Here is a 25,088-nt window from a genome sequence, read left to right as displayed (position 1 = left end):
AATAAAATAAAATAAAATAAATAAAATAAAATAAAATAAAAGGTAAAGTCCTTTCTGATTTTTACAAAATATTTATTTAGTTCTAGGAACCAAAAACCTCATACCAACTTGGGAAAAATATTGGAGTGTAATTCAGTAATAAATAATGAAGAGGAATAAATAATTGATATTCTACAAGCAACAAGCCTAGTGCAAACTAATCAGCAAAGAATCATTCTTCCTTTAAATACAGAGAAGAGCCTGTAATCCCTGCTACTTGGGAGGCTGACGCAGAAGAATCGCTTGAACCTGGGAGGCGGAGGTTGCAGTGAGCTGAGATCACATCACTGCACTCCAGCCTGGGCCACAGAGCGAGACTGCGTCTCAAAAAAAAAAAAAAAAAAAAAAAAAAATATATATATATATATATATATATATATGTGTGTGTGTGAGTGTGTGTGTGTGTATGTATATGTATATATTATATATGTGTATATATATATGTACATACACATACACACACACTCACACACACACACACAGAGAGAAGAGAGGCGATGACAATGATGTAACCTCAGAAACTTCATTCTTACATTTTTAGGGAGTGTTCGTTTGTCAAATAGTTTTCCCCTTAAATATGAAGACACACCCAGTGTGTCTTGCTCCTGGAATAGGAACTATTGAAGATGATTTTCTCTCATAATGGTAGGACTTCTTTGTTGTTACTAACGCTGCCTTTCCCCCACCTTCCCCCACTATCTGGGGCTCTGACATCTAAAATTACATGCAAATTTGCTGAGTCACTATGCTAAGTGAAGAGAATTATTTTTTGAAACGGAGTTTCACTCCTGTTACCCAGGCTTGAGTGCAATGGTGTGATCTCAGCTCACCGAAACCTCCGCCTCCCGGGTTCAAGCTATTCTCCTGCCTCAGCCTCTCGAGTAGCTGGGTTTACAGGCGCCCACCACCACACCCAGCGAATTTTGTATTTTTAGTAGAGATGGGATTTCTCTGCGTTGGTCAGGCTGGTCTCGAACTCCTGACCTCAGGTGATCTGCCCGCCTCGGCCTCCCAAAGTGCTGGGATTACAGGCATGAGCCACTGCGCCCAGCCAATATTTTTCTTTAATAAAAGGGGAATAACTGATTTCCTGCAGCAAATAGGTTTGTTCATTTCCAGCTGGCATAAACAAATGTATGCTCGAAGAGTGGTACTCTTCCAGGGTCTAAAGAGGGTGATGATATCTTTAGAGGTAACTGCAATGGATGATTAAGAATATAGAAAGCAATTAGCTTACCGATTACTACGTCTGTTGTTGAAAAGAGAATTAGACTGTAGCTGTTCATAAAGCATTTTGATTTCTGCTAGTCCTGGTAAAAATACAAGTATAGCACCTGGGTATATAAAAAGAATCAATATGTGGGTAAGCATAGGCACAGAAAAGAAACAAAAATTTTTTAAAAAAAGAATATGATAAGTAAATGAAAAACTAATATAGATTATAAAGCTGTTTTTAACCAAAATATGCAATAATCTGAGAATTTCGCCTGTGGTGTCAGCTACTCGGCAGGCTGAGGTAGGAGGGTCACTTGAGCCAGGGAGGCGGAGTTTGCAGTAAGCCAAGATTGCGCCACTGCACTCTAGACTGGGCAACAGAGCGAGAGAGAGAAATTTTCACTATCAGTTTTATTTTCTTTGTAAAGTCCCAGAGGATTTAAACAAATAAATAATTACGTGTTTTATATATTATCTGACTTAATAAGGACAAAATGGAGATATATCTTTCTATAACCAGAAAAACTGAGGTGTGGAAAAGTATAATGTCTGTCAGCATAATGCCAAGAATTATTAGCTAAGCTCTTTTTTTATTTTAATTTTTATTTTTTGAGATAAGGCCTTGCTCTGTCACCCAGGGTGAAGTGCAGTTGGGCGATCACGGCTCACTGCAGCCTCAGCCTCCTCAGGCTCAGGTGATTTTCCTACCTTAGCCTCCTGAGTAGTTGGGACTACAGGTACATGCCATCACACCCGGCTAATTTTTTATATTTTTAGTAGAGACGGGGTTTCGCAATGTTGCCCAGGCTGGTCTCAAACTCCTGGACTCAAGTGATCCACCTGCCTCAGCCTACCAAAATGCTGGGATTACAGGCGTGAGCCACTGTGCCTGGCCTAGCTAAGCTCTATAAATAAACTTTTTCAGTACACTGGCTAATTTTTTTTTTGAGACAGTGTCTTGCTCTGTTGCCCAGGCTGAAGTGCAGTGATGTGATCTCGGCTCACTGCAACCTCCACCTCCTAGGTTCAAGCGATTCTCCTGCCTCAGTCTCCTGAGTAGCTGGGATTACAGGTGCATGCCACCACGCCCGGCTAATTTTTGTATTTTTAGTAGAGACAGGTTTCACCATGTTGGTCAGGCTGGTCTCGAACTCCTGACCTCGTGATCTGCCCGCCTTGGCCTCCCAAAGTGCTGGGATTACAGGCGTGAGCCACTGCACCTGGCCCCACTGGCTACTTTCTATTTTTTTTCTTTTTTTCTTTTTTTAGAGACGAGGTCTCACTATACTGCCCAGGATGGTCTTGATCTCTTGAGCCCAAGCAATCTTTCTGCTTTAGCCTCCCGAGTAGCTGGGACTACAGGCATGCACCACTACACCTGACCTTGACATTCTATTTCTATAGGAAGAGTTATTCTCCAAACCTTATAAGACAGGAAGACTATTCTCTCTATTAATAAATAAAATCCATAAACATTTTACTGGAAATGAGAAAAAGAAACTATAATTGGCTGGCCAATCTGGTAATCTAAATTCAGATATATTTTAGAGACAGCCCATTAACTAGCCATATCATGTTAACAGTTTATGGGCTTTTAAATTTTACATTAAAGAAAATAAGCATGAAAACTGATTATAGTATATTTCTGTGTGAAGAGCAGTCACTCAGCAATAGTCACCTTCTTTTGTGCTTTATTCAGGGAGAAAAATGGTACTGTTTTCACCAGCCCCCCTTTAATCCCACAAATATTTATTGGGTGCCTATGTCAGCTCCATGTGAAGCGCAATGGGATATAAAACAAGGATCTGTCAGCAGAGAACTCATGACCTATGATTCAGTCACAGTTAGCCTTCCCACTAAATAAATGAAGAATCTGAATTACCACAAAACTGGAACTCTGACGAAGGCTGAAAGAGATCTTACAGCATTTTTTTTAATACTCCATAGTAACAAAGAATGTTCACATATATTATCTCATTTAATCTTCATAGCCATCCATTGAGAAGGTTATTAGTGGCCAGGCACGGTGGCTCAGGCCTGTAATCCCAGCACTTTAGGAGGCTAAGATGGGTGGATCACCTGAGGTCAAGAGTTCGAGACTAGCCTGACCAACATGGTGAAACCCCATCTCTACTAAAAATACAAAAATTAGCCTGGCATGGTGGTGCATGCCTGTAATCTCAGCTACTCGGGAGGCTGAGGCATGAGAATCACTTGAACCCAGGAAATGGAGGTTGCAGTGAGCCGAGACTATGCCATTGCACTTCACCCTGGGCCACAGTGTGAGACACCGTCTCAATTAAAAAAAAAAAAAAAAGAAGGCTACTAGTACCCCTACTAGTGACTCAGTAATTTCAGACTCAGGTCACAGACACAAACCTAGGGTTTCTGGCATCAGATCCATGTTCTTTCCATTACATACCCCATGATCCTCTCTGCTAAAATGCCACAAAATTTTATTGAGGTCAGGTACGGTGGTTCATGCCTGTAATCTCAGCACTTTGAGAGGCTGAAGTGGGAAGACTGCTTGAGCCTAGGAGTTTGAGACCAGTCTGGGCAACAAAGGGAGACACTGTCTCTACAAAAAATTAAAAATTTAGTAGGGCTTGAGAGGCTGAGAGAGGTTGTAGGATTGCTTAAGCCAGGAATTTGGGGCTGCAGTGACCCGTGATCATGCCACTGCACTCTAGCCTAAGTGACAAAGTGAAACTCTGTCTCAAAAAGAAAAATTAAAAAAATTATTTATTAAAAGAGAAGATACGTAAAAAGAAAAATACAAAGGAAAAAAAGCCACAAAATTAAAGAATGATGAAACATACTATTATATATGGATTGAAAAAATTTTTGTCTATATTTTTATGTGCCTCATCTGTCTGGGATAGCTTTAATGTTCACAAATATGTCACATATGTCACTGACTTCCTAGTCACTATATCTACTCTGCTTTAAATTTAGGTAATTTACTTTCTTTTTTTTTTTGAGATGAAGTCTCGCTCTTGTCCCCCAGGCTGCCAGGCTGGAGTGCAGTGGCGGGATTTTGGCTCGCTGCAACCTCCGCCTCCTGGGTTCAAGCGATTCTCCTGCCTCAGCCTCCCAAGTAGCTGGGATTACAAAATTTAGGTAATTTTCTAACATTTCTTCTTCATTTCTGATTTTTTTTGCTATGCTTGATTTTTTTCAATAACAGTCTTCTCCTTTGGAATGAAACAACATAGGCTGGGCACAGTGGCTCACGCCTGTAATCCCAGCATTTTGGGAGGCCAAGGCGGGTGGATCACCTGAGGTCAGGAGTTCCAGACCAGCCTGGCCAACATAGTGAAACCCCGTCTCCACTAAAAAAAACAAAAAAATTAGCCGAGCCTGGTGGCGTGCATCTGTAATCCCAGCTACTCAGGAGGCTGAGGCAGGAGAATCACTTGAACCCGGGCAGCAGAGGTTGCAGTGAGCTGAGATCACGCCACTACACTCCAGAGTGAGACTTCGTCTCAAAAAAAAAAAAAAATTACAAAAATTAGCTGGGGGGCATGGTGGTGCACACCTGTAGTCCCAGTTACTCAGGAGGCTGAGATAGGAGAATTGCTTCAACCTAGGAGGCAGAGGTTGCAGTGAGCCGAGATCCCACCACTGCACTCCAGCCTGGGCGACAGAGCAAGACTGTCTCAAAAAAAAAAGAAACAAGATATTCAGTCCACTGAAGTGATACTGTATTAGCCAACACTCACTACTTGCCGAGTAAAAATAAGGCATTTAAATAATTTTATATGGCTCACAAGTCTCTTTAGACAACCACACAATGGGCTGGGTGCAGAGGCTCACGCCTGTAGTCCCAGCACTTTGGGAGGCCAACACAGGTGGATCATCTGAGTCAGGAATTCGATACCAGCTTGGCCAACACTGTGAAACCCCGTCTCTACTAAAAATACAAAAATTAGCTGGGTGCGGTGGCACATGCCTGTAGTCCCAGCTACTTGGGAGGCTGAGGCAGGACAATTGCTTGAACCCAGGAGGCGGAGGTTGCAGTGCCTAGATTGCGCCACTGCACCTCCGTTGCCTGGGCGACTGAGACTCTGTCACAAGAAAAAAAAAAAAAAGAAAGAAAAGAAAACCACATAATGATTAAAGTGTAAGCAGAAGAGAGCAGCCGTTCCCATTTCTCTTAAGTTCTTTTTTTTTTTTTTTTGAGGCAGAGTCTCGCTCTGTCGCCCAGGCTGGAGTGCAGTGGCGCGATCTTGGCTCACTGCAAGCTCCGCCTCCCGGGTTCATGCCATTCTCCTGCCTCAGCCTCTCCGAGTAGCTGGGACTACAGGCGCCCACCACCACGCCCGGCTAATTTTTTGTATTTTTATAGAGACGGGGTTTCACCGTGGTCTCGATCTCCTGACCTCGTGATCCGCCTGCCTCGGCCTCCCAAAGTGCTGGGATTACAAACGTGAGCCACCGCGCCTGGCACTCTTAAGTTCTTTATGACCACATAAATTAATATATATATATATATTTTTTTTTTAGAGACAGAGTCTTGCTCTGTTACCCAGGCTGGAGTAAAGTGGCGCAATCTTGGCTCACTGCAACCTCCATATCCTGGGTTCAAGCGACTCTCCTGCCTCAGCCTCCCAAGTAGCTGGGATCACAGGCGCCCATCACCATGTCTGGCTAATTTTTAGTAGAGATGGGGTTTTGCCATGTTGGCTAGGCTGGTCTCGAACTCCTGACTTTAGGTGATCCACCCAGCTCGGCCTCCCAAAGTGCTGGCATTACAGGCATGAGCTACCATGCCCAGCCAACACGTAGTAATTTTTTGATCTATTATTCCATTTAATGATTACATTCATTTATTCACACAACAAATATTTACTCTGTACCTAAATGTTGTAGGCACTGTTCTAGGGTCTGAGAAATACAGTGGTAAACAAGAAATGTCTATTCTTTTTTTCTTTTTTTTTGAGATGGAGTTTTGCTCTTGTTGCTTGGTGGTTCAGCCACTGTGCCTGGCTGAAATCTCTACTCTTAAGGAGCTTACATCCTACTGAAGTATGCAAAACTCCAATTTCAGACAGTGTTAAGTGCTACAATGAAAATGAATTTTTTTTTTTTTTTTTTTTGAGGTGGAGTCTTGCTCTTGTAGCCCAGGCTGGAGTGTGGTGGCGCGATCTTGGCTCACTGCAACCTCTGCCTCCCGGGTTCAAGTGATTCTCCTGCCTCAGCCTCCTGAGTAGCTGGGATTACAGGCATCCGCCACCATGCCCAGCTAATTTTTGTATTTTTAGTAGAGACGGGGTTTCTCCATGTTTGCCAGGCTGGTCTCGAACTCCTGACCTCAGGTGATCTGCCTGCCTTGGCCTCCCAAAGTGCTGGGATTACAGGCGTGAGCCACAGCACCCGGCCTATTTTTAGATGATAGAGTAAGGGGAGTGGGGCAAGACAACAGATAGGGTGGTCTGTAGAGGTAAATTGAGGAGAAACCTGAAGAAAATAAAGGATTTAGTTAAGAGAAGATTTGGAGTATTCATTCTAGGGATAAGAGACTGCAAGTGAGGTTAAGAAGGCTACCGGGATGGGAAGACAGTGAGTAAAGTAGCGATTGCTCTGTGTTTAGTACAGCAGTAGTAATAGTGTTTAACTTAAGTGTTCGGTTGATCCTTGAACAACATAGGTTTGCACTGCATGGGTCTACTCATTGGCAATTTTCTTTCAATGAATATATTGGAAAATTTTTGGAGATTTGTGACAATTTGAAAAAAACTAGCACACAAACTGCATAGCCTAGAAATATGAAAAAAATTAAGAAAGAGATATATCATGAATGCATAAGACATATGTAGATACTAGCCTATTTTATTATTTATATCATAAAATAGTATATCATAAAATACACACAAACCTATTATAAAAAGTTAAAATAATCAAAACTCACACACACACACTTATGGACCATACCTGGTGCCATTTGCATCTAGAGAAATGTGAACAAATGTAAAAATGAAGTATTAAATCAGGCCGGGCATGGTGGCTCATGCCTGTAATCCCAGCACTTTGGGAGGCTGAGGTGGGTGGATCACCTGAGGTTGGGAGCTCGAGACCAGCCTGACCAACACGGTGAAACCCCGTCTCTACTAAAAAAATACAAAATTAGCCAGGTGTGGTTGCGCATGCCTGTAATCCCAGCTACTTGGGAAGCTGAGGCAGGAGAATTGCTTGAACCTGGGAGGCGGAGGTTGCAGTGAGCTGAGGTCGTGCCATTGCACTCCAGCCTGGTCAACAAGAGCGAAAGTCCGTCTCAAAAAAAAAAAAGCAGTATTAAATCACAACTGCATGCAGTGAACTATAATAGTACAGTATACTACTGTAGTAACTTTATTTAAAAAATGATTTTGTAGCCACCTCCTGTTGCTACTGCAGTGAGCTCAAGTGATGTGAGAATCCACTTAAAAATGTATTGTGACACTAATCATCTCCAAGTAAGTCATTTGTTTTGTCAGAATATTGTATATTACAGTAAAAAGTGATCTCTGTGGTTCTTGTGCATTTTTCATTGTGTTTAGTGGAATACAGTAAATCTTGAATGACATCATGGGGCATATACGAAGTGCCACTAGTGATGCTGTAAGTACTCCCAAGAAGCAGAGAAAAGTCATGACATTACAAGCAAAAGGGGAATTGCTCAATATGTTCCACAGATGGAGGTCTGTAACTGTGGTTGCCTGCCATTTCCAGATAAATGAATCCAGAGTAAGGGCCATTGTGAAAGAAGAAAAAGAAATTTGTGAAGCCGTCACTGCAGCTATGGCAGCAGGTGTGAAAATCTTATGCCGAGGAATACCTTTTGATCTCATTGAAAATGCAGTTTTTATGAGGGTGCAAGATTGCTATAAGGCATACCTATATGATTCAAGAAAAAGCAAAGTATTATATGACAACTTAAAGCAAATGGAAGGGAAGGATCTAAAGCTGGGAAATTTAATGCCAGCAAAGGATAGTTTGACAATTTTAGAAAGGTTTGGCTTTTAAAATATCAAGATAACAGAAGCAGCAGCTTCTGCTGACCAAGAGGCAGCAGATGATGAGCTCCCAGATGCCATTAAGAAAAGCACTGAGGAGAAACGATATCTGCCTGAAAAGGTTTCAAATAACTGATGAAAGTGCCCTCTTCTAGAAAAAAAATGCCACAAAAGACATTTATTAGTAAGGAAAAGAAGTGAGTACCAGGATTTAAGGCAGGAAGGGATAGACTAACTCTACTCTTTTATGCAAATGTAGTTGGGTTCATGATCAGCATTGCCCTGTCTATAAAGTTAACCCCTGGCCTTGAAGGGAAAGAAGAAACACCAGCTGCCAGTGTTCTGGTTGTACAAGAAAGGCTGGCCAGTGGGAACCCCTTTTCTGGACTGGTTCCATCAATGCTTTGTCCCTGGAATCAGGAAGCACCTTGCCAAAGTTCTTTTCATATTGGACAGTGCCACTGGCCACCCAGAACCCCATGAGTTCAACACCGAAGACACTGAAGTGGTCTACTTGTCCCTAAACATGTCTCTAATTTAGCCTCTATATTAGGAGTTCATGAGGACCTTTAAGGCTCATTATACAGGGTACTCTATGGAAAGGACTGTCAATGCTACAAAAGAGAATTCTGATAGAGAGAACATCATGAAAGTCTGGAAGGATTATTCCACTGAAGATGCCATGGTTGTTACAGAAACAGAGTGAAAGCCATCAAGCCTAAAACAATAAACTGATACTAGACAAAGCTGTGTCCGGATGTGCATGACCTCATAGGATTTATAAGACAATTGAGAAAATCATAAAAGAGACTATGGATATGGAATAAAGTTGGGGAGATGGTGGCAGTGGTGAAGGATTTCAAGATATGGATCTTGGAGAAATTCAAGAGCTAGCAAACACCACACCAGGGGAATTAACAGAAGATGACTTGATGGAGATGAGTGCTTCCGAACCAGTGCCAGACAATGAGGAAGAAGGCGTATAAGAAGCAGCAGGGCCAGCAAACACATTGACATTAGACAAACTGGGAGAAAGACTCAAGACTGCTTTTAACTTCTATTATGAAATGGACCATTCTATGATAGAGCACTGAAACCAAAGCAAACAGGGTAAGGATTGGTACTATGTAGAAACATTTTTAGAGAAATGAAAGAGCAAAGTCAGACAGAAATTACAATGTTTCCTTAATGTTGCAATGAGCATGCCTGCCTCTTTTGCCTCCCTTTCCACTTCTTCCACCTCTGCCACCTGAGACAGCAAGGGGAACCCCTCCTCTTCCTCTTCCTCTTCCTCCTCCTCAGCCTACTGAATGTGAAGGCAACAAAGATGAAGACCTTTATGATAAACTGCTTCCACTTAATGAATAGTAAATATATTTTCTCTTCCTTATGACTTTTTAAATAACATTTTCTTTTCTTTAGTTTACTTTATCGTAAGAATACAGTATGTATGCCAGGTGCAGTGGCTCACGCCTGTAATCCCAACACTTTGGGAAGCCAAGGTGGGCAGATCACGTGAGGTCAGGAGTTCAAGACCAGACTGGCCAACATGGCAAAACCCTGTCTCTACTAAAAATACAAAAATTAGCCAGGCGTGGAGGTGCACACCTGTAGTCCCAGCTACTTGGGAAGCTGAGGCTAGAGGACTGCTTGAACCCGGGAGGAAGAGGTTACAGTGAGCTGACATCATGCCACTGCACTCCAGCCTGGGCAAGAGAGTGAGAACCTGTCTCAAAAAAAAAAAAAAAAAGAAAGAAAGAAACAAAAGAGAAGACAGTATGTAATACATATAACATACAAAATGTGGTGTGTGGTTTTTTTCTGTTTATTTGAGACAGGGTCTTGCTCTGTTGCCTTAGCTGGAGTGCAGTGGTGCGATCATGGCTCATGGCAGCCTCCACCTCTCAGGCTCAGGCAATCCTCCCACTCCAACCCCTTGCTGGGACTACAGGCATGTGCCACCATGCCTGACTAATTTTTGCACTTTTTTGTAGAGATGGGGTTTCACTACATTTCCCAGGTTGATCTCGAACTCCTGGACTCAAATGATTCACCTTCCTTGGCCTCTCAAAGTGCTGGGATTACAAGTGTGAGCCACTGCACCTGGCCTGTATTATTATAATTATAACATCATCAGTATTAGGGGTAGTATCTACTGAGCCTTAACTATACTGTGCTAAGTGCCTTATATATGGTTTCTTTTAATCCCCAAAATAGTTTTACGTAACAGCATTTATTACTGTCTTCATTTTACAACAAGGAAATTGAAGCATAGAGAAGATAAGGACTAGTCTGGGCATGGTGGCTCACGCCTGTAATCCCAGCACTTTGGGAGGCCAAGGCAGGCAGATCACCTGAGATCAGGAGTTCAAGACCAGCCTGGCCAACATGGAGAAAACCTGTCTCTACTAAAAAATACAAAATTAGCCAGGTGTGGTGGTGCAAGCTTGTAATCCCAGCTACTCAGGAGGCTGAGGCAGAAGAATCACTTGAACCCGGGAGGCGGAGACTGCAGTAAGCCAAGGTCGCACCATTGCACTCAGCCTGGGCAACAAGAGCGAAACTCCGTCTCAAAAAAAAAAAAAAAAAAAAAGATAAGGACTTTATTCAAGGTTACAAGATTCCTGAATAGCAGAGCTGGGAAGTTTATCAGACTGCAAAGCCTGTGCTCTTAACCCCACTGCCTTGTAGCCTGTGTGCAAAGAGTTTGCATGTAATTCAAACACTCATGAGTAGACTCCCAGTAACCAAGGACTGTGTTTCATTTGTGGATCATTCAAGCCTGAATAAAGAAGCAGTTACCTGGAGGGTAGGAGTGCTTTCCATCCACAATCCACTCTAATAAGGCCTCTATTAATTCAAGATTCACCTTTTCAAAATCCATGATGGACATTGTTTTGATGACTGACTTGCTAACCCCTGAAAGAAAGAAAGGTAAAAATGAGAAGGATATTTATACCTTGTTGATGTATTTTATTGTATATTTATACCATATACAATATGCCTGTGAATTAGGTGAGTGTTGGTTTAATAGCACAGATATTAACATTTAATGTACTGAAATGAACTTTTTTCTTTTCTTTATTTTTTTAGAGACAGGGTCTTGCTCTGTCACCCAGGCTGGAATGCAGTGGTGTGATCACAGCTCACTGCAGCCTCAACCTCCCAGCCTCAAGTGATCCTCCGATCTCAGCCTCCTGAGTAGCTGGGACTGCAGGTATGCACCGCCATGCCTGGTTAATTTAATTTTATTTTTTGTAGACATGGGGTCTTGCTGTGTTGCCCAGGCTGGTCTCAAACTCCTGGGCTAAGGCAATCCTCCTGCCTCAGCCTCCCAAAGTGCTGCGATTACAGCCACCACACCCAGCCCACTTTTTTCTTTTAGTTTCCCAGAAAATCCAGCCTCATCAGAAGTAACTTTTGCTTGAACAATGACCCAAAAAGCAGGCTCCTGACTCTGTTGGAAAGACCCAGATGGGCCAGTTTTTACTCTCCTCATTCCTTCCCCTCTTTTACCTTTCAAATATTTATTGAAAGCTTAAGTTCTGGAAACAAAATTCAAAGTCAAATACATTTTAGGAACTTCTTCTAGATTCAATTGAATCATGAATGAGATATGCTGGAAGTCCAGGTAACACTAACCTATGGCAATCAACGGACAGAGACCCACAGCCTTCACCAGCATTTTTATAACTGTAACTCGCTGAACCTTTAGGTTCCTTTGAGAAAATGATAAGTGATGGATCTTCCCTGAAAAATAAATGTGATTGTAATATCTTCATTAACACCCGTGGAGTCTACTCATAGACCCTCACAATCTCCCCACTCAGAATCTCCTCATCTATCTGTGATCTGGTAAATGATGTAGTTCTGTAGGATGTACTACAGGCCTCAGCTCTTTTATTTTTTTATTTTATTTTATTTTTGAGACAGAGTCTTGCTCTGTCGCCCAGGCTGGAGTGCAGTGGTGTAATCTCGGCTCACTGCAACCTCCGCCTCCTGGATTCAAGCAATTCTCCTGCCTCAGCCTCCTGAGTAGCTGGGATTACAGGCATGTAGTACCACGGCCAGCTAATTTTTGTATTTTTAGTAGAGATGGGGTTTCACCATGTTGGTCAGGCTGGTCTCGAACTCCTAATCTCGTGATCCACCTGCCTCGGCCTCCCAAACTGCTGAGATTACAGGTGTGAGCCACCACGCCCGGCCACCTCAGTTCTTTTAAAAGCAATAGTATATTGTTGGGGTGACTAACTCTTCAAAGACTGCTGCCCTTTCTTCTCAGGCCCTCCTAATGACCTATCATCCTAACTACAGTCTAACTGGAACAAAATAACTACAGTTGGTACCAAGGAAGGGAAACTTCCTATATGATGCTGAGAAGTTTGAAGAGGGACAAAAGCAGTTTCGGCTGGGCGTGGTGGCTCATGCCTGTAATCCCAGCACTTTGGGAGGCCGAGATGGGCGGATCACCTGAGGTCAGGAGGTTGAGACCAGCCTGACCAATATGGAGAATCCTCATCTCTACTAAAAATACAAAAAAAAAAAAAAATTAGCCAGGCATGGTGGTGGGCGCCTGTAATCCCAGCTACTTGGGAGGCTGAGGCAGGAGATTCGCTTGAACCCAGGAGGCGGAGGTTGTGGTGAGCCAAGATCGCGCTACTGCACTCCTGCCGGGCGACACAGCGAGACTCCATCTCAAAAAAAAAACAAAAAAAAAAAAACAAAACAAAACAAAAAAAAAAAAAAAAAAAAAAAAAAGGAGTTTTGAAACAATGTTGTTCTAGTGGAATGAATGCCATGTTGGTCAAAAATGAAAAAAAAGGAAGAAATAGGCTGCACAAACAAGGGTGTGGTTGGGTGAGGAAGGTGGAACAGAATCACTTTTCTTTGCCAAGATTCCAAAAAGCCAGACTTTTCAAAAAGAAGAAAGGATCAGCTAATCGAAAAAAGAAAACTGAACATAGTTTTGTTTTTTTAAATTATTATTATTGAGACAGGGTCTCACTCTTTTGCTCAGGCTGGAGTGCAGTGGCGTGATCATGCTTACTGCAGCCTTGGCCCTTGGGGTTCAAATGATCTCTCACCTCAGCCTCCTGAGGAGCAGGGACTATAGGTGCACACCACCACACCAGCTAATTTTAAAATTCTTTTAAGAGACGAGGCAGCACCACGTTGCCCAGGCTGGTCTTGAACTCCTGGGCTCAAGCAATCCTCCGGCCTCAGCCTTTCAAAGTGCTGGGATTATAGGCATTAGCCACTGTGCCCAGCCAAATCAATAATATATTTTAAATGACTGATTATTAATTTTTTCAAAGAAAAACTAGAAAATGCCTTAAAAATTGAGCCAAGAAACATTATTTAATTTTCTGAAAGGTGAAAGAGAACATTGAGATCAACTAGTTCAAGGCATTCTTTTTTTTTTTTTTGAGATGGAGTCTTGCTCTGTTGCCCAGTCTGGAGTGCAGTGGTGCAGTCTGGGCTCACTGTAGCCTCCGCCTCCTGGGTTCAAGCGATTCTCATTCCTCAACCTCCTAAATAGTTGGGACTACAGGCGTGTGCCACCACGCCTGGCTAATTTTTGTAAGGACTTTTTTTTTTTAAACCAACCAACCAACAAACAAACAAACAAAAAGCAGAGAACCAGAAGCTCAGAAAAGCTAAGCAATCAGCCCAGTACCATACAGAAGCTGGTGGCAGAGTCATGTTTCCTGACCTCAACTCCTCCATTCTCCTTCCTTAAAAAGGGGGTCCCAAAGGTACTTTCTGAACTTTAGTAACCTTTGTGCTTAAAATTAGAAAGTCATGGATTAGATTCAGTGATAATTTTAAAAGAAAACTCCAGAATTTTGAAATAGAAGCCAAAGGGATTTTCTTTTTTTTTAAGGCAAGGTCTTGCTCTGTTGGGGCTGGAGTGCAGTAGTGCGATCATCGCTCACTGCAACCTTGAATCCCTTTGCTCAAGCAATCCTCCCGCTTCAGCCTCCTGAGTAGCTGGGACTACAGGTGCCAACCACCATGACCAGCTAATTTTAAAAAACATTTGTAGTAGAGATAAGGTCTCAATATATTGCCCAGGCTGGTCTTGAACTCCTGGGCTCATGTGATCCTCCTGCCTCAGCCTCCCAAAGTGTTGGGTTATAGGCATGAGCCACCGTGCCCAACCTCAAAGGAATTTTCTTGTTCCATAATTTAATGGAATAAGGGAATGGGAATTATCAGTTGGTATGATGTATAAAAAGAACACAAATTTTTGAGTTAGACATATTTTAATTAGAATCATGGATCTGTACTTACTAGCTGGGCACTATCCTTGTGGGTTTGTATTATACTCCTCTAAATGACTCCACTTTACAGATAAGGAAACTGAGGCACAGAGCTGATAAAGAACTTGCTCAAGATCATTAGTTGGTTTTATGAGAGCCTTGGGAGTTGAACCCAGATCTATAAAGCACAAGTCCATTCTCTCAGCTTTATATCTCTCAATACTGGGAAGATGAAATAAAATGTTAGGGAGCTATGCTTATCTTCCTAAACAACAAAATAATGGCTAATATGTTAATTCCTTGGTGATTACCATTCCACATCCAGGATTGGGAACTGTCTTTGGTAGATGCAGAAAAAGGAAAATTCATTTGCCTCTTATCCTACAGAAGCAGTAACGGGTTGGAAGCTCTTACTCATGAACGACAAACACTCTTTTTTGGGAAGAACTAAGAGGAACAGGGTGACAGTCTAGGGAAAAAGGAGAAAGAAGGGCAGCTGAGACCTGCTTCTAGTCTAGGCTTCAAGGAAGAAAGCAAAAGTAGTAATCCTGGGGTGTCTATGGGCTCAGTTTAGCTTATATGGATAGAAGACCACATAGGAACAAAGAGTGGCCAGCTAGAGTCTGGCATGGGAGGAGGAAGTACCTAACAACATACATAAAAAGCTCAGCACAGGTTAGGCCTCAAAAGATGTTATTTTAAAAGCCCACGAATAATGCTAAAACTAGTGGGATATTAAAGGATTTTAAAATCATGTCAAATACTGCTTCACAAGTGACTTATTAACTACAAAAGAAATAGTAATTACCAGTGGAGAAACCTAGCAAACATCACCTTTACCAAGTGAACAAGTTAACATTGCCAATAATGGGACAAATCAACACCACGGGGCCCATGTGCCTTTTAATATGATGCATTGAGAAATCAAGATCATTTTTGTGATGCTCCAGCCAAAAATGTATAACCTAAATTTAATCATGGGGAAATACCAAACCCAAATGGATGGACATTCTACAAAATAATCTTCAAAAATGTCACGAAGGACAAAGGATGAGGAGCTGTTCTAGATCAAAGGAGACTAAGAATACATGACTGAATGTAATATATGATCCCTGATAGGATCCTGAATCAGGAAAATACAGCAAAAATAAACATTATTGAGGTAATTGTTCAAGTCTGAGTGTGGACTATGAATTATATAATTGTATCAGTGTTAAATGTCCTCATTTTGATCACTGCACTGTGGTTATGTAAGAGAATGTCCTTGTTCTTAGGAAAGACACACTAAAGTATTAAGGGTAAAGGCGCATCATATCTGCAACTTACTCTCAGGAGATTCAGAAAAAAAAAAAAATACATGAACCCAGAGCAAATGATGAAGCAAAAAATGAAGCAAACATTAACAACTGGTGCTGGTGAATTGGGGTAAAGGATATATGAGAGTTCATCGTTTAGTCTTGCAAACTTTTCCATAAATTTGAAATCACATCAAAACAAAAAGCTACAAAATGTACAAGAATATAACTTATATTTTACTACCTCACAATTTTTCTCTAATGAGCACATATTTCTTTTATAATTAGAAAAAAACCCATTGGCAAATATAGTAACAATTGTACTCTAAATATGTATCTGAACTATTTTTCTAGGTTTAAGGTTGCTCTGATGAATTAAAGGCAATGTAACTACGAAACAAGAATCATATTTTTCTTCTTCTGAATCACGGTAAGAAAGAATACTAGAAATCTTTGGCATAATTATAATATTCCCCTAGGAGGCATGTTACCTTTATAGCGGGCCAGGAGCTGCTTAAAATCTAACTGTTGATCTGGCACTGCATCTTTGACAGAATCCTGATCCTGGAGGTGAAGGGAAAGCCTCAGGTCTTCTTCCACTTCTTCAAATGCAGTTCTGTTCCGCCTTGCTTTAAGCTTCTCCTTTGAAATCTGTTTCATGGACCGCATATATGGGCTCCCATCCTGTAATACATACCTGAGAAAGAAAGACAAAGAAATGTGGTTGTGTGTATGTGGTTCTGTTGGTGAGAAGGGAAAGAATTCACCTGTTTCACGTGCTCATTCAGCAAAATGTCACTGTTTCTGCCCAATTCATGTGCCATCCTTCCACCAGTCCAGGATTCTGGTTGTACCCTATTTCTGGTTGGGAACACACTGCAATGATTTTAGGTCTGTCTTGGAGACCAGCTAAGAATTTGGAGAGAAGCTCTATCCAGAAATAATGGCAAGGACATTCAGAAAACACATTTGAGGTATAGCCTTAGTAACACCCCCCTTCATTTTTGATTCTTCTTTGGCAATCTTATTGATCCTCTTGTTTCTATGATAATTCCCAGACAGCTGATTTCCTTTGTTGCAATCAAATTTGGACCCAAGTTTCTAGCTGTTGGCTGAACATCAACCTAAGACTATCCTTAAAACATTTCAAAACTCTTACAACTGGATAGTTTAATATTTGTTAGTGACAATACTATTAGACATCATGGCAAAGCAGAAAAACGAATAGATTTGGAAACAAAAGCTCTGGATTTGAGTTCTGTCTGCCACTAAACCAACCTGCCATGAGACTTCTAACAAGTCAATTTCAAAGGGCTTTACTTTCTCATCTTTTGGGATATCGGCATAGGTAAGTGGCTTCATTTTTTTCCCCTGGAGCCTTAAATGTTGCTCAAATCCCCAAGGAAAGGTAAGGGAATGGGAGCAAAGTAAGTAACTGGGGGCTATTCTTTCAGCCCAATCATTCTTGTTTTATGTTTCATTTCTCTATGATTTCCTATAAGATTTCATTTGCATAAAGTGTATTGTAGCTTTTTTTTTTTTTTTTTTTTTTTTTTTGAGACGGAGTCTCGCTCTGTCACCCAGGCTGGAGTGCAGTGGCGCAATCTCGGCTCACTGCAAGCTCCACCTCCCGGGTTCATGCCATTCTCCTGCCTCAGCCTCTCCGAGTAGCTGGGACTACAGGCGCTCGCCACCACGCCCGGCTAATTTTTTTTGTATTTTTAGTAGAGACGGGGTTTCACCGTGGTCTTGATCTCCTGACCTTGTGATCCGCCTGCCTCGGCCTCCCAAAGTGCTGGGATTACAAGCGTGAGCCACCGCGCCCAGCCGTATTGTAGCTTTTTTTTAAAAAAAGATTTAAAAACCTACGATTCTATAATCCTGACTTCCTCCAACCCCTTCTCTCCATTAAATGCCATATACTCTTTTCACATTCACTGTTTGTTTGCTTATTGAATATTTACTGAATGCCTATTTTAGTCAAGGGACTATGGCGATGGTGGTGGTATGGTATAGAAAAATAAATATACTTTCTCCTTCCTTCCTTCCTTCCTTCCTTCCTTCCTTCCTTCCTTCCTTCCTTCCTTCCTTCCTTCCTTCCTCCTTCCTCCTCCCTCCCTCCCTTCCTTCCTTTCTTCTTTTCTTTCTTTCTTCCTTTCCCTCTGTGGCCCAGGCTGCAATCTACTCAGCTCGCTGCTGCCCGCGCCGCGGACTGCCTGGGACTGCCGCCGCACGCCACCGCTGCCTGGTTTTTCTCGTTTGGCTGCAGGCGTGCGGTCGCCATGTTGGCCACGCTGCTCGCCAGCTCCTGACGCCGAGTGCTCTGCCCACCTCAGCCTCCCGAGCCCCTGCCCGGCCACTGCCCCGTCTGGGACGTGGGGAGCGCCTCTGCCCGGCCGCCCCGTCTGGGAAGAGGTGAGGGGTACCTCTGCCCGGCCGCCCCGTCTGGTAAGTGAGGAGCACCTCTGCCCGGCCGCCCCGTCTGGGAAGGGAGGAGCGCCTCCGCCCGGCCGCCCCGTCCGGGAAGAAGTGAGGAGCGCCTCCGCCCGGCCGCCCCGTCCGGGAAGAAGTGAGGAGCGCCTCCGCCCGGCCGCCCCGTCCGGGAAGAAGTGAGGAGCGCCTCTGCCCGGCTGCCCCGTCTGGGAGGTGAGGAGAACCTCTGCCCGGCCACCCATCGTCTGGGAGGTGAGGAGCGCCTCTGCCCGGCCGCCGCGTCTGGGAAGTGAGGAGCGCCTCTGCCCGGCCGCCCACCGTCTGGGAAGTGAGGAGCGCCTCTGCCCGGCCTCCCACCGTCTGGGAAGTGAGGAGCGCCTCTGCCCGGCCACCCACCGTCTGGGAAGTGAGGAGCGCCTCTGCCCGGCCACCCACCGTCTGGGAAGTGAGGAGCGCCTCTGCCCGGCCACCCCGTCTGGGAAGTGAGGAGCGCCTCTGCCCGGCCGCCCCGTCTGGGAAGTGAGGAGCGCCTCTGCCCGGCCACCCATCGTCTGGGAAGTGAGGAACGCCTCTGCCCGGCCGCCCCGTCTGGGAAGTGAGGAGCGCCTCTGCCCGGCCACCCACCGTCTGGGAAGTGAGGAGCGCCTCTGCCCGACCACCCACCATCTGGGAAGTGAGGAGCGCCTCTGCCCGGCCACCCCGTCTGGGAAGTGAGGAGCGCCTCTGCCCGGCCACCTCATCTGTGAAATGAGGAGCGCCTCTGCCCGGCCACCTATCGTCTGGGAGGTGAGGAGCGCCTCTGCCCGGCTGCCCCGTCCGGGAAGAAGTGAGGAGCGCCTCTGCCCGGCCGCCCCGTCCGGGAAGAAGTGAGGAGCGCCTCTGCCCGGCCGCCCCGTCCGGGAAGAAGTGAGGAGCGCCTCTGCCCGGCCGCCCCGTCTGGGAAGTGAGGAGCGCCTCTGCCCGGCCGCCCCGTCCGGGAAGAAGTGAGGAGCGCCTCTGCCCGGCCGCCCCATCCGGGAAGAAGTGAGGAGCGCCTCTGCCCGGCCGCCCCGTCTGGGAAGTGAGGAGCGCCTCTGCCCGGCCACCCACCGTCTGGGAAGTGAGGAGCGCCTCTGCCCGGCCACCCCGTCTGGGAAGTGAGGAGCACCTCTGCCCGGCCACCCATCGTCTGGGAAGTGAGGAGCACCTCTGCCCGGCCACCCATTGTCTGGGAAGTGAGGGGCGCCTCTGCCCGGCCCCCTATCGTCTGGGAAGAAGTGAGGAGCGTCTCTGCCTGGCCGCCCCGTCTGGGAAGTGAGGAGCGCCTCTGCCCGGCCGCCCCGTGTCTGGGAAGAAGTGAGGAGCGCCTCTGCCCGGCCGCTCCGTCTGGGAGGTCTACAATGGAGGCCAGAAGCAATGTGGGGGCTGGACGTGGTGGCTCACGCCTGTGGTCCCGGCACTCTGGGGGGCGAGGCGGGTTGATCACTTCGGGCTAGGAGTTCGAGACCAGTCTGGCCAACTTGGCGAAACATGAAAAATACAACAGACAAACCAACCAACCAACTCAGTGACAACAAAACAGGTCTACCCTGGAGTCATACTCTAATTTTTTCTATTTTCCTCCCTTTCTGATCCTTTATCCCACTTTCTTTTTCTTCCTCTTCCTTCTCCCTCTTCTTTGTCAAATAGAGGATTGAGTTATTATCACTGATCCACATAAAGTCCCTCTCTACCTTATTTTAACTCCCACCCCCCATTTCTATTCCCCGACTTCCCATGTGTAACCTTCCTAATATGTTTGATACGCATCTTTTTGTTTGTATGTATTTTTAGAAAATGTTTATTGTTTTTGTGTGCAAAAAAAAATTAATAAAAAAAAAAAAAAGAAAAATAAATATACTTTCAAGGAGCTTACAAACTAGTGAGAACAGAACAAAGCAATGCACTATACTGTAAGACAGACAGAAATAAATGTCATTAGAGGCACAAAAAAAGTACTCTGTGACTTCTAATAAAGAAGTGATTAATTTTTAATAGCAGAAAATAGGAAATTTCATGGAGGTAGCATTCAAGTTGGGTGTTAAAGAATGACTAGAGAAGGAAACGGGAAAAAGAAATACAGATAGTAATAGTATGGCATCTTTGAGAAATAACAAGTAGTCTGACAGTGCTAAGGTTTTGTAGGTAGGAAACTAAAGAAGGAAGGGAACTTAAATATTGGCTGGGGTCAGATGATATGGGCCTTGAGTGTCCACAAAGTGTGAGTGACAGGGAACTAATGAAAGTGTCTAAGAATAGGAGGAATGTGAACAATTCTATGTTCAAAGATAATTCTGAGCCTGGGCAACATAGTGAGACCTTGTCTCTACTAAAAATAAATTAGCCAGGCATGGTGGCACACACCTATAGTCCCAGCTACTTGGTATTCTGAGGTAATAAGATCACTTGGGCCTGGGAGACCAAGGCTGCAGTGGGCTATGATAGCACCACTGCACTCAGCCTGGGTGACAGAGTGAGGTTGTCTTAAAAAAAAAAAAAGAAAAAGAAAAAAATATATATATATATATATTCTGGAAGCAGTGAGTTTGAAAAAGTAAAGACAGGCAAACTAGTTGAAAGATGATTACCTCAGAAACTCATATCAATGGTAGTGGGATAGGGCCCAGAAAATAATAATTCTAATAAGCTCCCTAAGTATTCTTATTGCACATTAAAATTTGAGAGCCACTGGTTTTGGGTTTTTAGCTTGAGAATATAGTACCATTAAATGAATATGGAATTAGGAGGGGGGCTTATTAGAGAAGGAAGGAACAGAGAAGGAGAAAAATTCTGACTTGTATTTAAGCTGCCAGATATTAGAGGTGTTTCATTCTAGAGCTCAGAGGTCAGGAATGAAGATACTGATCTGGGAGTTCTCGGCACAGGGATGACAGCTGAAAACACATGAGTCTAAGGTAGCCAAGGGAGAGTTAATAGTGAGAAGAAACAGTGCAAGGAAAATCTTGGGGAATCCTCAAGATCAAAGACTAAGAAGAGAAAGTAGGGCTTTCAAAGAAGAGAGATCTGTTTATATGCAATGGACATTAACGTTTTCTACCTGGTACTTACAATTGTTTATACAGATATCTTAACACTCAGGCTATACTGCAAACTCTATGCAAGAATCGTTCAAGCGATTCTCCTGCCTCAGCCTCCAGATTAGCTGGCATTACAGGCATGCACCACCATGCCCAGCTAACTTTTGTATTCTTAGTAGAGACGGGGTTTCACCATGTTGGCCAGGCTGGTCTTGAACTCCCGCCCTCAGGTGATCCGCTTGCTTCAGCCTCCCAAAGGGCTGGGATTACAGGTGTGAGCTACCACGCCCGGACAATAACTGCTAACATTTGAGAGCATGCACTATGTGCCAAGCACAGTTCTAAGCAGTTTGCAAGTATTAATTCATTAATTTTTTTATGCTCTCAGCAGAATCAGCAAGTATTAATTCATTAAAACTAAAGTACAGAGAGATTAAGCTACTTGCCAAAGTTATAATAAGTAGAGGGGGCCAGGCATGGTGGCTCATGACTGTAATCCCAGCACTTCGGGAGGCAAGGCAGGAGGACTGCTTGAGGTCAGGAGTTTGAGACCAGCCTGGGCAACATAATGAGACCCCTGTCTCTACAAAACCATTAAAAAAAAATTAGGCATGGTGGTGTGTGTCTGTAGTTCAGCTACTCAGGAGGCTGAAGTAGGAGGACTGCTTGAGCCAGGTGTTCAAGGCTGCAGTGAGCTATGATTACACCACTGCACACCAGCCTGGGTAACAGAGTAAGACTCTCTCTCAAAAAAAAAAAAGAAAGAAAGAAAGAAAGAAAAAGTAAGTAGAGGGATTTAAATATTGGCAGTCTGTTTGCTGAAAGAGAGGGGTGAACAAAATGTTCAAACAGAAAAAATAGAAGAAAATCACTTCTTGGGCTTTTTGAGATCAAGTGTAGAAAAATTAGAAAAAAAAGACTAACACATATATTAGTATTCTGGCACACTGAGGGTCAAATATTATTCTGTTTTCAAAGTTTCACTGAATCTTTTGTCTTTTTTTTCTCAAGAGATGGGGGTCTCAATATGTTGCCCAGGCTGGTCTCGAACTGGCCCCAAAGGGTCCTCCCACCTTTGCCTTCCAAAGTGCTAGAATTACGGGCATGAGCCACCATGCCAGGTCCTTTCACTGAATCTTAATTAGTGTCTTCCTTACCTTGTCACAGCAATTGCATCTTCCAAAAAAAATTGATCAACAGGAAATGTACGACCTAGAAAAACAAGGAGATAAAATAGAAAAGCCTGAGAACACCCATTCAACCATCTTGAAATAGTTTATATATATAAAATTCTCTTAAAACAAAGCTTGTCATGCTAACATCCTATTTGTTCTGTGGTCTTAAAAGTATCAAGAAGAAAAGTTCTTGGTAACAGAAATTGGAAAGGGTAGATCTCAGTCAGTAAACAGAAGCAGTGTATAGGTTGAGAAATGATCCTTTGCTAAGACTTTTTTTCTTTTACCTGTTACACCTTTCATACCCTCCCCCCACCGCCCCCGCCACTTCCACCATAGAGGACCTTTAAACATTCAACAGTTGTATTCTAGATCAAACACAAAGTTTCTTCCTTAGATTTATTGCCAGCATTCTCTAAAACTAAAACAAACTGCACTATTTTTTATCAGTCAGTGTTTCCAAAGTGTCTTTTTAGTATTCAATTGAAGAAGGATAAATCAAAGCTCAGGGTGATAAATTAATTCCACAATGAGACTGTGGAAGTGTCAAAAGAAAACACAGACTATCCAACCTCACTTTCTGCCAGAGTGGACCAACATCTAGAAATTTAGCAGAATCCAGAAATGAACAAATATACTGTCACAGACACAAGTTCCCTCTTTATGACAGACTGCCACTATCAACTTTGATGTTAAACACAATGGAATGCTAGAAATAAGTAACTATGAGTTTTTTTAAAAGTCCCCTAAAAAAAATTAAAATCTCCCAGCAATGGCCAGGTGCGGTGGTTCCCGCCTGTAATCCCAGCACTTTGGGAGGCCACGGCAGGCAGATCACGAGGTCAGGAGATGGAGACCATCCTGGTTAACACAGTGAAACCCCGTCTCTACTAAAAATACAAAAAATTAGCCGAGCGTGGTGGTGGGCGCCTGTAGTCCCAGCTACTCGGGAGGCTGAGGCAGGAGAATGGCATGAACCCGGGAGGCGGAGGTTGCAGTGAGCCGAGATTCCGCCACTACACTCCAGCCTGGGTGACAGAGCGAGACTCCAGCCTGGGTGACAGAGCAAGACTCCATCTCAAAAAAAACAAAAATAAAAATCTCCCAGCAAGATATGTTACCTCCTTATCAGCTGCATTATATGATTTATGATTTTGTTATAAATGAATCACTTCTCTAGAAAGAAGTATATCTACTTATGTCTCAAACTTTAAAATAATTATACTTGCTTATTAGAATGATACATATTTAATGATGCATTTTATTCACCTGGTATAGTAATAACTGGGCAGGAATTAAAATATTCTGAAAAAAGCTCAGCGTTTAGAGTCGCACTCATTAAAATAACTTGAAGACCTGGCCTCTGCGATACAATGTCCTTCAGAACTAGCAGCAAGAAGTCACTAGAGAAAATAAAAGAAACACCTGAGGATCAAACAAATTCAACACATGAAAATTAGTAACTTTTACTATATTTTGAGCAAGAAATGTGTAAGATCTCTGTGAAAAAAAAACCATACCATTCATAGAACAATGTGTCCTGTTTTTGGATGTGAAGCCTTACTATTATAGGTTGAATATCCATTATGTGAAATGCTTGGAACTGGAAGTGTTTCAGATTTCAAATTTTCTCAGATTTTGGAATAGTCGCATACACATAATGAGATATCTTGGGGATGGGGCCTAACTCTAAACAAGAAATCAATTTATGTTTCATATATACCTTCTATACATAGCCTAAAGGTAACTGTATATAATATTTTGAATAATTTTGTCTATGAAATAAAGTTGGTATACATTGAACCATTGGAGAGCAAAGGTGTCAGGTGTGGAATCTGTCACTTGTAGTGTCATGTGAGCACTCAAGAAGTTTCAGATTTTGGACCATTTCAGATTTTTGGAATAGGGATGCTCAACCCGTATAAAGATATAAATTCTTTCCCAAATAAACCAAATCCAGGCAGTACCAATCAAAATCTCAACAGGATTTATCATCAAATTTTATAATTTTTTTTTTTACTCTTAGCTGGTATAGGGTACAAATTTGATAATTCTACTTCTTGGTATCTACGTGTACCACAAAGAGGCACATACAAAGATTTTCGTTATAGCATTGTTTGTAATAATAAGACAATAGAAACTACCCAAATGTCCATCAACTGAGAAATGGTTAATTATAACAATATCATCCAGTCTATGAAATAACATGAAGCAGATACAGGGAATAAGGTAGAGCTCTAGATAATAACATGAAAACATCTCTAAGACATATTTTTAGTAGGAAAAATCCCAAGTTGCCTGGAATAATATACACGGCAGAATAACACCACCCTAATTGGTCTCTTGGCCCTTGCCCCCTTGCAATCTGTTCTCAATACAGCCAACCAATAATGCTCTTCGAATGTCAGTCTGATTGTGCTGACAGGGTGCGGTGGCTCACACTTGTAATCCTAGCAGTTTGGGAGGCTGAGGTGGGAGGAATGCTTGAGGCCAGGAGTTCAAGACCAACCCGGCCGACATAGCAAGACCCCATCTCTTAAAACAAAAAAGAAAAATCTGATTGTGCCACTCTTCTGCTTAAAATCCAACGACTTCTCATTAGAATCCTTACTAACGA

The 25,088-nt window shown here is 43.2% G+C and overlaps 1 protein-coding gene across 2 annotated transcripts in view; it reads right to left on the bottom strand.

Annotated features, from left to right (window-relative positions):
• Positions 1-25,088, bottom strand: part of DHX57 (DExH-box helicase 57) — an 80,862-nt gene that overhangs the window by 29,655 nt on the left and 26,119 nt on the right. For both annotated transcript variants that reach the window (XM_003262760.4, XM_030800082.1), the window contains exons 10-14: positions 23,741-23,874; positions 22,454-22,508; positions 16,299-16,504; positions 11,052-11,168; positions 1,277-1,373 (exon numbers count right to left, since the gene is read on the bottom strand). In XM_003262760.4, the coding sequence (XP_003262808.1) occupies positions 1,277-1,373; positions 11,052-11,168; positions 16,299-16,504; positions 22,454-22,508; positions 23,741-23,874 (609 nt within the window). The remainder of the gene's footprint in view (positions 1-1,276; positions 1,374-11,051; positions 11,169-16,298; positions 16,505-22,453; positions 22,509-23,740; positions 23,875-25,088) is intronic.

This window comes from Nomascus leucogenys, chromosome 19 (assembly GCF_006542625.1).
Source record: "Nomascus leucogenys isolate Asia chromosome 19, Asia_NLE_v1, whole genome shotgun sequence".
In the NCBI taxonomy this organism is placed as follows: domain Eukaryota; kingdom Metazoa; phylum Chordata; class Mammalia; order Primates; family Hylobatidae; genus Nomascus; species Nomascus leucogenys.
Note: the sequence above shows the minus strand (reverse complement) of the source record. Positions and strands in the feature narration are given on the sequence as shown.